Below are 16,119 nucleotides of genomic sequence, written 5' to 3' on the forward strand. Positions count from 1 at the left end.
TGCTTGACTTAACTTTATTAGGATAATACCAAAAGTAAGAAGTGTTAAGGTTTGGTGTGGCTATTAGCCTATTATACTGCAGGCCTATGATATAAAGGCAATGCGCACCGGCCCGCAAACTGACAGGTGAACTTGAGGAAGTACCGGATTTACTCCTATAAATCTAACAATATAATTCTCATCTTTATAAAAAATGTTCTAATTGAGAATGAATGAATTAGCCTCCTGTAAACTTACACAAGTAAGTATTCACCCCACATTTTGTGTAAATTAAATGTTAAAAATACCAAATTATACTTTTCAATTCCAGGTTTTAACACAATATATACTTAAAACCTCGGAGGTGCAAATATGTTTGACACCAAAGTGAATAAAAAAAAAAAAATGTTGGTTGCATTAGTGTTCGGCCCCCTGATTCAATACTTGGTAGAAGCACCTTTGGCAGCGATTACAGCTGTGAGTCTTTGGATAAGTCTATCAGCTTTGCACATCTGGATACTGCAATATTTAGTCTATTCTTAACAAAATTGCTCAAGCTCGGTTTAGTTGGATGGGCACCGTTGGTGAACAGCAATTTGTCAGATTCTCAATTGGATTGAGGTTTGGGCATTGACTGAGGTATTCAAAGACATTCAGGTTGTTGTTTTTAAACCACTGCAGTGTAGCTTTGGCTGTGTGTTTAGGGTCATTGTCCTGCTAGAAGGTGAACCTCCGCCCCAGTCGCAGGTCTCTTGCTGGACGGTGAACCTCCGCCCCAGTCGCAGGCCTCTTGCAGACTGAAACAGGTTTTCCTCTAGAATTTCCCTGGATTTGGCCTCAAACCTGATCAGTTTCCCAGTCCCTGCCGATGAAAAGCATCCCCATAACATGATGCTGCCACCACGCTTCACCATAGGGATGGTGTTCAGGGCGATAAGCAGTCTTGGTTTTGACCAGAGAACTTTCTTTCCACGTGTCTTGTCAAAAATATATATTTTTTATTTACAGCAATGGCTTTATTCTCACCACTCATCTAAAAAGCCCAGGTAATAGTTGTCCCATGTACAGTTTTGGTGCAGAGCCTTCTCTAGGCAGAGTCACAGTTGTGCCATATTCTTTCCATTTTTTAAATAATGGATTTGTAATGTTCAAAGTATGGGATATATTTTTTTTTAGAACCCGACCGTGATTGGTGCTTCTCCAGAACTTCTGACTTGTTTTGATCTTCATGCTGATTAGGTTCTCTAACACACAGGTGTTTTTAATGAGATCATGTGACTAACTGCACACAGGTGTACTCCATTCAACTCATTATTTGACTTCTGAAGGCAATTGGTTGCACAGCAAAGGAGGTGAACACTTAGGCTGTGTCTGCATATCTGATCTGGGGTAGGCCTAAGCTTTTTATATATACACAGTACCAGTCAAAAGTTTGGACACCTACTCAAGCGAAGGTTTTTATTTGAACTTTTCTACATTGTAGAATAATAGAAGACATCAACTATGTAGTAACCAAAAGTGTTAATCAAAAATATTTAATATTCTTCAAAGTAGCCACCCTTTGAAGGAGTTCCCACATATGCTGAGCACTTGTTGGCTGCTTTTCCTTCACTCTGCGGTTCAACTCATCTCAATTTGGTTGAAGTCAGGTGATTGTGGAGGCCAGGTCATCTGATGCAGCACTCCATCCCTCTCCTTCTTGGTCAAGTAGCCCCTTTACAGCCTGGAGGTGTGTTGGGTCATTGTCCTGTTGATAAACAAATGATAGAGGGACTAACACGGAACCCAAACTGGCTGTGCGCCATTGTGCATACATTTATTTTGTCCCCCACCAAACGCGATCAAGACATGCAGGTTAAAATCTCAAAACAAAATCAATTATATTAACCTGTCTGGGAAAGCGGAACCCCTCGCCAACAGCCAATGAAGTTGCAGTGCGCCAAATTCAATCAACAAATCTCATAATTCTAATTTCTCAAACATACAAGTATTAGACACCATTTTAAAGAAACTTCTCGTTAATCCAACCACAGTGTCCGATTTCAAAAATACTCTTCGGCGAAAGCAGAACATATCATTATGTTAGCTCAGCAACTAGTCACAGAAAGCATACAGCCATTTTCCAACCAAAGAGAGGAGTCACAAAAAGCAGAAATAGAGAAAATGAATCACTAACCTTTGATATTCTTTATCAGATTACACTCCCGGGACAACATGTTACACAATACATGTATGTTTTATTCGATCAAGTTTATGTTTATATCCAAAAACCTCAGTTTACATTTGGCTTTGCCTCCAAAACAGAGCCACATCAATTTACAGAAATACTCATAATAAACATTGATAAAAAGGTACAAGTGTTATTCACAGAATTATAGATATACTTCTCCTTAATGCAACCGCTGTGTCAGATTTCAAAAACACTTTACGGAAAAAGCAAACCATGCAATAATCTGAGACGGCGCTCAGACAACAAATCGTTTCTTACGCCAAACAGACATCCGCCATGTTGGAGTCAACAGAAGTCAGAAATAGCATTATAAATATTCACTTACCTTTGATCTTCGTCAGAATGCACTCCCAGGAATCCCAGTTCCACAATAAATGTTTGATTTGTTAGGTAAAGTTCATCTTTATGTCCAAATACCTCCTTTTTGTTTGCGCGTTTAGCACAGTCATCCAAATTCATGACGCGCGATTACTAGGTGCTGACGAATAGTCAAAAAGTTCCGTTACAGCCCGTAGAAACATGTCAAACGAAGTATAGAACCAATCTTTAGGATATTTTTAACATAAATCTTCATTAATGTTCCAACCGGAGAATTCCTTTGTCTTCAGAAATGCAATGGAACTCAAGCTAACTCTCACTTGAACGCGCGTGGTCAGCTCATGGGAGAGACCTTACTCAATCCTCTATCATTCACCCCCACTTCACAGTAGAAGCATCAAACAAGGTTCTAAAGACTGTCATCTAGTGGAAGCCTTAGGAAGTGCAATATGACCCCATAGACACTGTATTCGATAGGCCAAGAGTTGAAAACTACAAACCTCAGATTTCCCACTTCCTGGTTGGATTTTTCTCAGGTTGTCACCTGCCATATGCGTTCTGTTATACTCACAGACAGTTTTAGAAACGTGTGTTTTCTATCCAAATCTACTAATAATATGCATAGATTAGCAACTGGGACTGAGTAGCAAGTATTTTACTCTGGGCATGCTTTTCATCCAAACGTGAAAATGCTGCCCCCTATCCCGAACAGGTTAATTTGGGGACAGGTCAAAAAGCATTGAACATTTATGGCAATTTAGCTAGCTAAGTAGCTTGCACTTGCTAGGTAATTTGACCTTTTTAGCTAGCTTGCTGTTGCTAGCTAATTTGTCCTGGGATATAAACAGTTATTTTACTTGAAATGAAGAAGGTCCTCTACGCCGCTAATTAATCCACACAAAACGGTCAACCAAATCATTTCTAGTCATGTCTCCTCCTTCCAGGCCTTTTCTCCTCTTAACTTTATATTGCAATTGGCAACTTTCATAAATTAAGTGCATTACAGCCACTGACTTTGTTCATCTTTCAATCACCCACGTGGGTATAACCAATGAAGAGATGGCACGTGGGTACCTGCTTCTATAAACCAATGAGGAGATGGGAGAGGCAGAACTTGGAGTGCGATCTGCGTCAGAAATAGAACTGACATCTATTTTAGCCCATGGCAACGCAGACGTCGTTGGCGCGCGCAATAATTGAATAACAGATTTCTGAATTTATTTTGCAGCGCAGTCAACCTGTAAGCCCAAACCAAATGGGATAGCGTATCGCTGCAAAATGTTGTATCCATGCTGGTTAAGTGTGCCTTGAATTCTAAATAAAGTAGACGGTTTGGGGCGACTTTGCTGGTGACACTATCACACCTCCTCCATAATTCAGTGGGAGCCACACATGCAGAGATCATCCGTTCACCTACTCTGCGTCTCAAAGACACGGCGGTTGGAACCAAAAATCTCAAATTTGGTCTCAACAGACCAAAGAACAGATTTCCACCGGTCTAATGTCCATTGTACGTGTTTCTTGGCCCATGCAAGTCTCTTATCTGTTACGTACCCCTCTTGGAGGAGGGAACGCAACACCCTGCTACAGCTCAACTCCCCGAGGAGTGAAAAAAACAGTATGATCGTAGGTGTGGGGAAGGACGGCAGAGGCAGAGAAAAATACAATTTACAGGGAATGTATTATTCCTTAACACAGTAATGTGGGGAAAAGGGGCTGGACGGAACCAAAGGAAAAGTAGTAAAAGTTAAGTGTCCCCTCTCCTACCTCACCTGCCTTCCCACTTCTTACCTAACCTTTAGCACCAACTGGTGCGCAAACCAAAATACAGAGTGGTACGCCCAGGTCTTACCCAGTGTGCATAGACAGATTCAATACTACGGGTTATGTACTCCCGCAGGCCTCTTGCCTAAACACTCCCAAGGTGCGTTCCCCCGGGAACAAATGAAACAGAATAATTACCAATACTTTAAGTGAACAATTTCAACAACCAAAAACACTAAGTCATATTGGCAGACACATACCTCTGATGGAGCGGCTACAAAATAATATCCACAAAACTTGTACTGACCGCCACAACAACCAACACAGGACATAAAACGACGCTCTCCTCCCTGAGGGAGGAACACTGGCTTTTATCAAGCTGGAGAAGGAGTTGGTAATCGATGAGACAGCTGTTTCCCCTGACGAGAGGGAGGGGTCAGAGCTCCAATTAGCGATGGGGCTGACCAATCAGCAGCTTTAGGATTCCAGGAAGCCATTTCCTGAAATACACACACATACAAACCCACAACGCAGAAACTGGGGAGCGTAACAGTGTCCTTTAGTAGTGATTTCTTTGCAGCAATTCAACCATGAAGGCCTGATTCACGCAGTCTCCTCTGAACAGTTGATGTTGAGATGTCTGTTACTTGAACTCTGTGAAGCATTTATTTGGGCTGCAATTTCTGAGGCTGGTAACTCAGAAATCTGCAGCAGAGGTAACTCTGGGTCTTCCTTTCCTGTGGCGGTCCTCATGAAAGTCAGTTTCATCATAGTGCTTGATGTTTTTTTGCACTTAACTTTAAAAGTTCTTTACATTTTCCGCATTGACTGACCTTCATGTCTTAAAGTAATGATAGACTGTTGCTTATTTTTGCTTATTTGAGCTGTTTTGCCATAATATGGACTTGGTCTTTTACCAAATACGGCTGGCTATCTTCTGTATACCACCCCTACCTTGTCACAACACAACTGATTGGCTCAAACGCGTTAAGAAGTAAAGCAATTCCACATATTAACTTTTAACGAGGCACACCTGTTAATTGAAATGCATTCCAGGTGATTACCTCATGAAGCTGGTTGAGAGAATGGCAAGTGTGAAAAGCTGTCAAGGCAAAGGGTGACTACTTTGAATAATCTTAAATATAAAATATGTAGATGTATTTTATTACTACATGATTCTGTGTGTTATTTCATAGTTTTGAGGTCTTCTATTATTCTACAATGTATAAAGTAGTACAAATAAAGAAAAACCCTTGCATGAGTAGGTGTGTCCAAATTTGTCTGGTACTAAGCCTATGTCAAATATTGACTGGCTCTCATCAAGCTGCCCACTCAAGAAAACTTCAAACTGTAACCAGTGCCTGCAACCTGGTTCAGGTGGTCAGCCAACCTACCAGAGTATTTACAAACAGCACAGGAATGAAATCATCAACATGTATTGATCACCTCTTTACTGCAGAAATGTGCTTTATAGCAGTATCCAAATCCATAGGATGTAGTGATCACAATATCTAGGAAAACCAAAGTTCCGAAGGCTGGGCCTAATATAGTGTCTAAGAGGTCATACATTATGTTTTGTAGTGATTCATATGTTGTTGATGTAAAGAATATTTGCTGGTCTGTGGTATGTAATGAGGAGCAACCAGACGCTGCACTTGACACATTTATGAAATTGCTTATTCCAGTTACTAATAAGCATGCACCAATTAAGATAATGATTGTAAAAACTGTTAAATCCCCTTGGATTGTTAAGGAATTGAAAAATGAGAGGGATGAGACAAAAAGTATGGCATATAAGACTGGTAGCCCAACTGGCAAACGTACTGCTAATGAAGAAATCATGTGACTAAGCTAAATAAAAATCAACTATACAATGAAACAAAGATAAATTATATCAAGACTGATAGTAAAAAGCTTTGGAGCACCTTAAATGAAATTCTGGGGATAAAAGCCAACTCGGTGCCATCATTCATTGAATCAGATGGCTCATTTATCACAAAGCCCACTAATATTGCCAGCTACTTTAATGACTTTTTCATTGGTAAGATAAGCAAACATATCGATGACACTGACATTGCACATCCAAGTATATCTGACCAAATGATGGAAGACAAGAATTGTACTTTTGAATTCCTTGAAGTCAGTGTGGAAAAGGTGAAAAAAAATATTGCTGTCTATCAACAATAAGCCACCGGGGTCTGACAATCTTGATGGAAAATTACAGAGGATCATAGCAGACAATATTGCCACTCCTATTTGCCATATCTTCAATTTAAGCCTAAGGAAGCTTAAGTCCACCAGCCAAAAGAATAGTAAAGCCCCCTTTACAGGCTCAAATAACCAACCAATCAGCCTTTTACCAACCCTTAGTAAACTTCTGGAAAAAATGTGCACGTCACTTACTCAAATTACTGTTGATTGGCTGAGAGAAATTGACGACACAAAGAGTGTGGGGGCTGTCTTGTTAGATTTCAGTGCAGCTTTTGACATTATTGATCATAGTCTGCTGCTGGAAAACTTATGTGTTTTTGGCTTTACCCCCCCCCCCCCCCCCCCTCCCCGCTATGATGTGGATAAAGAGTTACTTGTATAATAGAACAGAAAGGGTGTTCTTTTAATGGAAACCTCTCAAACATAATCCAGGTCAAACCAGGAATTCCCCAGGGTAGCTGTTTAGGCCCCTTGCTTTTCTCAGTCTTTACTAACAACATGCCACTGGCTTTGAGTAAGGCCAGTGTGTAAGGTATGCAGATGACTCAACACTATACACGTCACGGCTGGCACGGTTATAGGTGGTCTGTGGTTGTGAGGCCGGTTGGATGTACTGTCAAATTCTCTAAAATGACATTGGAGGTGGCTTATGGTAGTGAAATGAACATTAAATTATCTGGCAACAGCTCTGGTGGACATTCCTGCAGTCAGCATGCCAATTGCACGTTCCCTCAAAACTTGAGACATCTGTGGCATTGTGTTGTTTGACAAAACTGCACATTTTAGAGTGGTCTTTTGTTGTCCCTAGGACAAGGTTCACCTGTGTAATGATCATGCTGTTTAATCAGCTTCTTGATATGCCACACCTGTCAGGTGGATGGATTATTTTGGCAAAGGAGAAATGCTCACCAACAGGGATGTAAAACAATTTGTGCACATTAGAGAGAAATAAGCTTTTTATGCGTATGAAAATGTTCTGGGATCTTTTATTTCAGCTCATGAAACATGGGACCAACACTTTATATGTTGTGTTTATATTTTTGTTCAGTATATTAACATATTGCCAGTCTCTCGACCAAGAGGCTGTTATAATACAAAATTACTGAATTCATGCTAGATGTTTAATATACTAAGAATGAATAAATACTAGATGCAAACCAATGGGTATGTCTGGGAAGTTAGACCTGCATTCCCCACGTTGATATCCTTCTCCAGTTGCTGATATGTCTGTTCTGTTCTAATGTTCCAACCTTGTGTTCTGTTCTAATGTTCCAACCTTGTGTTCTGTTCTAATGTTCCAACCTTGTGTTCTGTTCTAATGTTCCACCCTTGTGTTCTGTTCTAATGTTCCAACCTTGTGTTCTGTTCTAATGTTCCAACCTTGTGTTCTGTTCTAATGTTCCAACCTCGTGTTCTGTTCTAATGTTCCAACCTCCCTCGTTACAGACAGTGAAGGCTCTGGAACATCTGCACAGCAATCTGTCAGTCATCCACCGAGGTAAGAACAAGCACAGAGTTAAATAGAACGTTTTATATACGGTATGTTATGTATATCTCCCTCTTGGGTACACCTTACAACAGTTTGCACTAGTGTCCATCTTTTTAAATCTGGAAGCTTTAGCGGGGAACCTGCCACATCCGTTTGCGATGTAACAAAAACAACGATGTTACTTGAAACAGCATTTTACATAGCATTTTTACAGATGTGTTTTGTGGGCTGTGTTGAGCGAGACAGATACACTGCATCGTAGTTATGTTCCTGAGGCTAAGGAAATCACTTTAAAAGATGTTGGACAATAGGTCTGCATTGGACTAACTGACAATAGGTCTGCATTGGACTAACTGACAATAGGTCTGCATTGGACTAACTGACAATAGGTCTGCATTGGACTAACTGACAATAGGTCTGCATTGGACTAACTGACAATAGGTCTGCATTGGACTAACTGACAATAGGTCTGCATTGGACTAACTGACAATAGGTCTGCATTGGACTAACTGACTTTCACTTCCATCTCACGCCACTCTTCTATTTCTCTGTTTTGTTTTCTCTCTCTCTCTCTCTCTCTCTCACACTCTCTCTCTCTCACACTCACTCTCTCTCACTCTCTCACTCTCTCTCACTCTCTCACTTTCTCTCACTCTCTCTCACTCTTTCACTCTCACTCTCTCAACTCAGATGTGAAGCCATCCAACATATTGATCAACACCCAAGGGCAGGTGAAGATGTGTGACTTTGGGATCAGTGGTTACCTTGTGGACTCTGTGGCCAAGACCATGGACGCAGGCTGCAAGCCCTACATGGCGGTGAGTGGTTGTGTGGGGGTGGGTGGTTGTGGGTGGGTGGTTGTGGGTGAGCGGTTGTGTGGGGGTGGGTGGTTGTGGGTGAGCGGTTGTGTGGGGGGTGGGTGGTTGTGGGTATGCAGTGGTGAGCTACAATCCATCAAACAAGGAGCAGATGGGGCATGTGCGTCAATGCAGCATGCCGTTCAGACTTTGGCTGTGATATTATCTAGTGGGAAATCGTTAGCATGGCAGGTTTTGGTACCTTCTTGCCGTGGGCTAAAAACGAAAGAGAAAATCATACCTGCTTGCTCTAATTGTGTAGTACCTCGTCTGTTCTCCTTTCTGTTTTGTCAACTTTTCGGCATGGCCTCTGAAGTAGGCTACGGCAGTTTTTGTAATTTTTTTCCACCTTGACTTAGTGCTAGTGCGCTAGCTGACGGACATCTGTAATCTATCAATTTTGGCTTTCCCTGACTCCATCGGCCCGGCGAGGCGCCCTCCTCCCCCTCGCTTTGGTAGCTACCTCAGCCTGTACTTTTTTCAAAGTTTTACCAGGATGGGCCCCAGCCATCAATCTGTTAGTCTGCTCTACATTTATATTACATTTTAGTTCGCTATCTCTCTTTGCTTCTAATCTGTGGTTATGTTTTAGTTGTGTTCTAGCTGGTCTTCAGTAGTTGGGCTCTAGCTTGCCGACCATAACCACGGTTGTTGGCTAGGCTGGCTAGGCTAATAGCTAGTTGGCTAAATAGCTGACGTTAGCTGGCTGGCTAGCTTGCTGCATATAGCTAACATTCTTTGATAACTGGTTAGATGGTGTTAATCTATTTTCAAAACTTTGTTTTTTCTTTAATGCAGCTGTAAGCTAGGTGTTGATAGCAACTGGCTGACTCATGCACTGCTAGTAGGGCTAACGTTAGCAGGCTAGTTGGTTAGCAACCTTGCCAGTTGATTTGTATCGATACATTCATAAAGTATTTGCTTCTAAGTTGTCTGAAAATTAAACTAAAACCAGTAGTCATCAGTGGAAACGATTTGGTTTCATTTGAAGTTCTACATTTGAAGATATTTCTGCTGGAGTTTACATTATAGGGAGTAGGCTGGCTTGCCGGTCCTCCATGTTACATCACACCCCGGAAAAACATTTTCCTTCAGCATGCTTCAGAATTCGGATAGGTTTTGCTTCCCGAGAGGCGCAGCGGTCTAAGGCACTGCATCGCACTGCTTGAGGCGCCACTACAGATCCTGGTTCGATCCCGGGCTGTGTCGCAGCTGGCCGCAACTGGGAGACCCATGAGGCGGCGCACAATTGGCCCAGCGTCGTCCCGGTTAGGGGAGAGTTTGGCTGGCCGGGATGTCCTCTTCCCATCGCGCTCTAGTGGCTGAGACGATCGCCAGTTGTGCCGTGTTTCCTCCGACATATTGGTGCGCCTGACTTCCGGGTTTAGCGAGTAGCGTGTCAAGAAGCAGTGCGGCTTGACAGGCTCGTGTTTCTGAGGATGCACGATTCACCTCACCCGAGTCTGTACGGGAATTGCAGCGACGGGACAAGACTGTAACTACCAATTGGATATCACGAAATTGGGGAGAAAAAAGGGGTAAAATGTATCTTAATATTTTATGTAAAAAAAAATAGAAAAGAGAGGTAACTTTGCATTGGGCCTTTTGATGTGTTTACTAATGCAAATCCATATGTCAGACGTGGTAACGTTTATGCTAGCTACCCTTTTAATAACCTCCAGTGTGCCCAAACAGTGTGTCCACGGGGCCATTTGATTGACTGAGGCAGTCTTTTAGTGCCATGGTAACGCTCAGAGAACAGACCGGGCTGTGTGTGTTCAAGAGGTACAGATGACGGAGGAGGTTGGGTCGTCTAGGACAACTGTCAGTTAGCGACGCTAAAGTGATGTGTGTGTGTGTGTGTGTGTGTGTGTGTGTGTGTGTGTGTGTGTGTGTGTGTGTGTGATTCTGTCCCCTAGCCGGAGAGGATCAACCCAGAGACTAATCAGAAAGGCTACAATGTCAAGTCTGACATATGGAGTTTAGGAATCACTATGGTGAGTCTCTATTTTATATCATTTTTTATTATTAATATTTATGCAGATTTAATTTATTATAACAACATTGTTATGTGATTATTACACTAGTAGGTCTATTTAAAAAAAAAAAAAAAAAAAAAAATCTACATTAAACTAGCAACCTCTGATACCGTAAGGTCAGGTATAGTAACTACAGATAAATAATTGTATTTTATTTTTCCTGAATGATGTCTTCACTATATAACCAGTACGTCATTGCCAGTAATAGCCTTGTGAGCAGATAAGAGTTCTATTGAATTGAAATGCATTTTGCTGTTCATATAAAACAGGTTCTTCATGTTCAAGAAAAAGCCCTGCCTTCTCTGTGAGACACGATGACACACTACAGCTCTGCTCTAGACTAACTGGTGTCTAGACATTTTATTAGGAGAGTTGTTACATATTCCTAGCTCTCATTTGCACGTCCTGAACTGTGTCACACCCAAAGAACAGTTTTGGTTTTTAAAATAAATTGGATGGTCCTCCCCAACTGCCTATGGTAGTTTTCAGTAATGTAACACTGCCCAGGGTCATAATAAACCACCCAATTGCACACTTGTATGTACATCTTATTTCCATTTTCTGCATTTTATGTACAGTAATACAATGGTGCCTGACCTCTATTCCCTGTCATATCTTGTGCCCTGTGATATCCTGTGCCCCCTTCTTCAGATTGAACTGGCCATCCTGCGGTTCCCCTATGACTCTTGGGGCACGCCCTTCCAGCAGCTGAAGCAGGTGGTGGAGGAACCATCGCCCCAGCTCCCTGCTGACCAGTTCTCCCCTGAGTTGGTTGACTTCACCTCCCTGTGGTATGTTCTCCTCTCCCTGTAAAGCTAGTCTGGTTCTATATCTGTTATGGCTGTCTTTCCAACTCTATGGTCATTGTTATGATTGTTATGACAGAGACAACAGTTAGAGTTGGCATCAGAAACAGATCTAGGACCAGGCTACCTGTAGATCACCTAGTCCCTCCAGGCTACCTGTAGATCACCTAGTCCCTCCAGGCTACCTGTTCATCATCTAGTCCCTCCAGGCTACCTGTACATCATCTAGTCCCTCCAGGCTACCTGTACATCACCTAGTCCCTCCAGGCAACCTGTACATCACCTAGTCCCTCCAGGCTACCTGTTCATCATCTAGTCCCTCCAGGCTACCTGTTCATCATCTAGTCCCTCCAGGCTACCTGTTCATCATCTAGTTAGTCCCTCCAGGCTACCTGTACATCATCTAGTTAGTCCCTCCACGCTACCTGTACATCATCTAGTCCCTCCAGGCTACCTGTTCATCATCTAGTCCCTCCAGGCTACCTGTTCATCATCTAGTCCCTCCAGGCTACCTGTACATCATCTAGTTAGTCCTTCCAGGCTACCTGTACATCATCTAGTCCCTCCAGGCTACCTGTTCATCATCTAGTCCCTCCAGGCTACCTGTTCATCATCTAGTCCTTCCAGGCTACCTGTACATCATCTAGTTAGTCCCTCCACGCTACCTGTTCATCATCTAGTCCCTCCAGGCTACCTGTTCATCATCTAGTCCCTCCAGGCTACCTGTTCATCATCTAGTCCCTCCAGGCTACCTGTTCATCATCTAGTCCCTCCAGGCTACCTGTACATCATCTAGTCCCTCCAGGCTACCTGTTCATCATCTAGTCCCTCCAGGCTACCTGTTCATCATCTAGTCCCTCCAGGCTACCTGTACATCATCTAGTCCCTCCAGGCTACCTGTTCATCTAGTCCCTCCAGGCTACCTGTACATCATCTAGTTAGACCCTCCAGGCTACCTGTACATCATCTAGTCCCTCCAGGCTACCTGTTCATCATCTAGTCCCTCCAGGCTACCTGTTCATCATCTAGTCCCTCCAGGCTACCTGTTCATCATCTAGTCCCTCCAGGCTACCTGTACATCATCTAGTTAGTCCCTCCAGGCTACCTGTTCATCATCTAGTCCCTCCAGGCTACCTGTTCATCATCTAGTCCCTCCAGGCTACCTGTACATCATCTAGTTAGACCCTCCAGGCTACCTGTACATCATCTAGTCCCTCCAGGCTACCTGTTCATCATCTAGTCCCTCCAGGCTACCTGTTCATCATCTAGTCCCTCCAGGCTACCTGCACATCATCTAGTCCCTCCAGGCTACCTGTACATCATCTAGTCCCTCCAGGCTACCTGTTCATCATCTAGTCCCTCCAGGCTACCTGTACATCATCTAGGGACTGTCTAGAGAGCTTGTTGGAGTGAGACTCACAAGACCATTTCTCTTTAACAATTTTTCCCATGTTGTTGTAATAACCACATCCCTTTATGACCAGGTCTGAATGTGATGCTTGTGCCCAGGTTCCGAAAGCTACCCTCTGTGGAGTGTCTTAACATTCACTCTCACCAGCCTGTTATGTCCACTGTTAGGTCTTCACACCAAGTATTTCCTATCTACTCATGTTGTGTTTTTCCCTTCCCGTAACCCATAATTGTTATGAATTTGTTTTACAAGTAGACCTAGTTGTTTTCGGTCTTACGGCTGTCCAAAATGGAACCTATTGCTTCTCGTATGTAATTCACTACATTTGACCAGTGCTGATCTCTGTTTGATAATTGGTCACATACTGCACATTGTGTATCCACATTCTAAGTAACATCTGAAGTCCTGTTATTACTCATGCATGCAGGTATTCATCATTCATCTCTTACCAGGATGTTTATCCCATGTTTAGCCAGGCTTTGGCATAATTTACCAGTAGAGCTGTGGTTTAATTCAGCCGGGTCAGATGTTAAAGCAGGATTTTCCAGAAGTGGATCAACAGCATTGTTTTATACCCCGGTGACTCAACTGTTTATGTGACAATAGGAAATTGGAATACCTGAGCAAACCTCTCCTCTGGCTTGAATAGAGACTATCCTCCTGTTGAAGAGGGGTCTATAAACATTTAAAAGGGAAGAGTGGTCTATAAACATGTAAAATGGGGCATAGGGGATATCAATATCAGGCATACACACTAGAGCCCTGCACAGGCATGAATTTTCTCAGCCCTCATGCTCACAAAGCCTCAGCCCTACCCTAGCCCTGTCCACAAAGTCTGGCCCTACTCTACCCAGGCCCACAAAGTCAGGCCCTGCTCTACCCAGGCCCACAAAGTCAGGCCCTACTCTACCCAGGCCCACAAAGTCTGGCCCTACTCTACCCAGGCCCACAAAGTCAGGCCCTACTCTACCCAGGCCCACAAAGTCTGGCCCTACTCTACCCAGGCCCACAAAGTTCAGGCCCTACTCTACCCAGGCCCACAAAGTCAGGCCCTACTCTACCCAGGCCCACAAAGTCAGGCCCTACTCTACCCAGGCCCACAAAGTCAGGCCCTACTCTACCCAGGCCCACAAAGTTCAGGCCCTACTCTACCCAGGCCCACAAAGTCAGGCCCTACTCTACCCAGGCCCACAAAGTCTGGCCCTACTCTACCCAGGCCCACAAAGTTCAGGCCCTACTCTACCCAGGCACACAAAGTCAGGCCCTACTCTACCCAGGCCCACAAAATTCAGGCCCTACTCTACCCAGGCCCACAAAGTCAGGCCCTACTCTACCCAGGCCCACAAAGTCTGGCCCTACTCTACCCAGGCCCAATTTGCTTTTGCCAAATGATAGGAAATCAGAAATAACTTCCTTCGTTAGTGTCCGTTAGGCACAGCTGCACAACATAGCTCTTAAAGGGGCAGTGGCGTCTTTAAAAGGAAAATGACATACTTTGTAATTAGAATCCCCAAAATAAAATGTTGAGTGAATAAGAATGAGTAATGAATGATATGTATTCATATTTATAATACGGTTGTTAGTATTCTTAATAATGACAATCTGGATGTGTCCAATGGGGTAAATGCAGATGGATAAACCCTAATTATGCAGCATGTTATTGGCTGAAGTTGATCGTGCTTATTGCTAATAGCACATCTGATAATATAGGCCATGCATAGAAATTGTATTTTAGATGGTGTCAGCGTCATTTTTTATTTGAATACACTTTGAGGTGTAATGTCCTTTCTAAAAAAAGTCACCAGAACTGAGCTTTTCACTCCTTCTACATATAAATTATCTCGACGAAGATCCCGGACCCTCTAAGCAAGGGGACTGGAATTAGGCAATCTCGCAGTTTTAATATGTACAAAATTAACCTCTTTCTCTAAAAGCATAATGGTCATGACTTTCTTAGATGAAAGGGGAGGTTAACTTTGCCCCAGACAACCAATCAAATCCAGTTTCAGTAAGAAGACGTCTACTTGGCCCCAGACAACCAATCAAATCCAGTTTCAGTAAGAAGACGTCTACTTGGCCCCAGACAACCAATCAAATCCAGTTTCAGTAAGAAGACGTCTACTTGGCCCCAGACAACCAATCAAATCCAGTTTCAGTAAGAAGACGTCTACTTGGCCCCAGACAACCAATCAAATCCAGTTTCAGTAGGAAGATGTCTACTTGGCCCCAGACAATCAATCTGAGATCCACTTAAGTTTCAGTCATGGCATTTATTTGTTGCTTTTACCCCTGAGCTAATTAACTCCCACATGGCAGAAGGGAGGATAGATCACATGCTGCACACTGTACTACACATTTTTTTATTATTTTTATCTCCGTCTCTCTCGTTTCTTCTCAAATGTTATTTTTACTCTGTAAAACAGTTCCACGTTGGCTTGCAGCTGATGCAATCATTCAGTCTGCCTGGACTGGGGAGATACGCTACCAGATATTATGAATCTAATCTTCTATCTCGTTGCCCATTTTCATTCTCAGCTTAAAGAAAAATTCCAAAGAGCGGCCAAACTACCCAGAACTCATGGTGAGTGTGTTTTGAATTTAGGAGATCTCCTGTTATGTGGACACGATAATGTGTCCTCTTGCATTTACTCTTAGTTCACCACTAGATGGCAGACTTAGTCCAGTGATACATCATGTTTTGTAATCAATCAAATGTATTTATGAAGCCCTTCTTACATCAGCTGATGTCACAAAGTGCTGTACAGAAACCCAGCCTAAAACCACCAAACAGCAAGCAATGCAGGTGTAGAAGCACGGTGGCTAGGAAAAAAACTCCCTAGAAAGGCCAGAACCTAGGAAGAAACCTAGAGAGGAACCAGGCTATGAGGGGTGGGCCAGTCCTCTTCTGGCTGTGCCGGGTGGAGATTATAACAGAACATGGCCAAGATGTTCAAATGTTCATAGATGACCAGCAGGGTCAAATAATAATAATCACAGTAGTTGTAGAGGGTGCAA

General features: G+C 43.0%; 1 protein-coding gene across 3 annotated transcripts in view; it reads left to right on the forward strand.

Moving 5' to 3' along the window:
- The window catches only part of LOC110499544 (dual specificity mitogen-activated protein kinase kinase 6), a 43,057-nt gene that overhangs the window by 24,150 nt on the left and 2,788 nt on the right, over positions 1-16,119 (forward strand). For 2 of the 3 annotated variants that reach the window (XM_036956317.2, XM_036956318.2), the window contains exons 7-11: positions 7,949-8,000; positions 8,682-8,809; positions 10,768-10,845; positions 11,539-11,678; positions 15,640-15,685. In XM_036956317.2, the coding sequence (XP_036812212.1) occupies positions 7,949-8,000; positions 8,682-8,809; positions 10,768-10,845; positions 11,539-11,678; positions 15,640-15,685 (444 nt within the window). Of the gene's footprint in view, positions 1-7,948; positions 8,001-8,681; positions 8,810-10,767; positions 10,846-11,156; positions 11,679-15,639; positions 15,686-16,119 lie in introns of all 3 variants that reach the window. The other variant, XR_016489519.1, reaches the window with a different exon arrangement.

The sequence above is a fragment of the Oncorhynchus mykiss genome, chromosome 20 (assembly GCF_057628025.1).
Source record: "Oncorhynchus mykiss isolate SJ-2025 chromosome 20, ASM5762802v1, whole genome shotgun sequence".
NCBI classification, from domain to species: domain Eukaryota; kingdom Metazoa; phylum Chordata; class Actinopteri; order Salmoniformes; family Salmonidae; genus Oncorhynchus; species Oncorhynchus mykiss.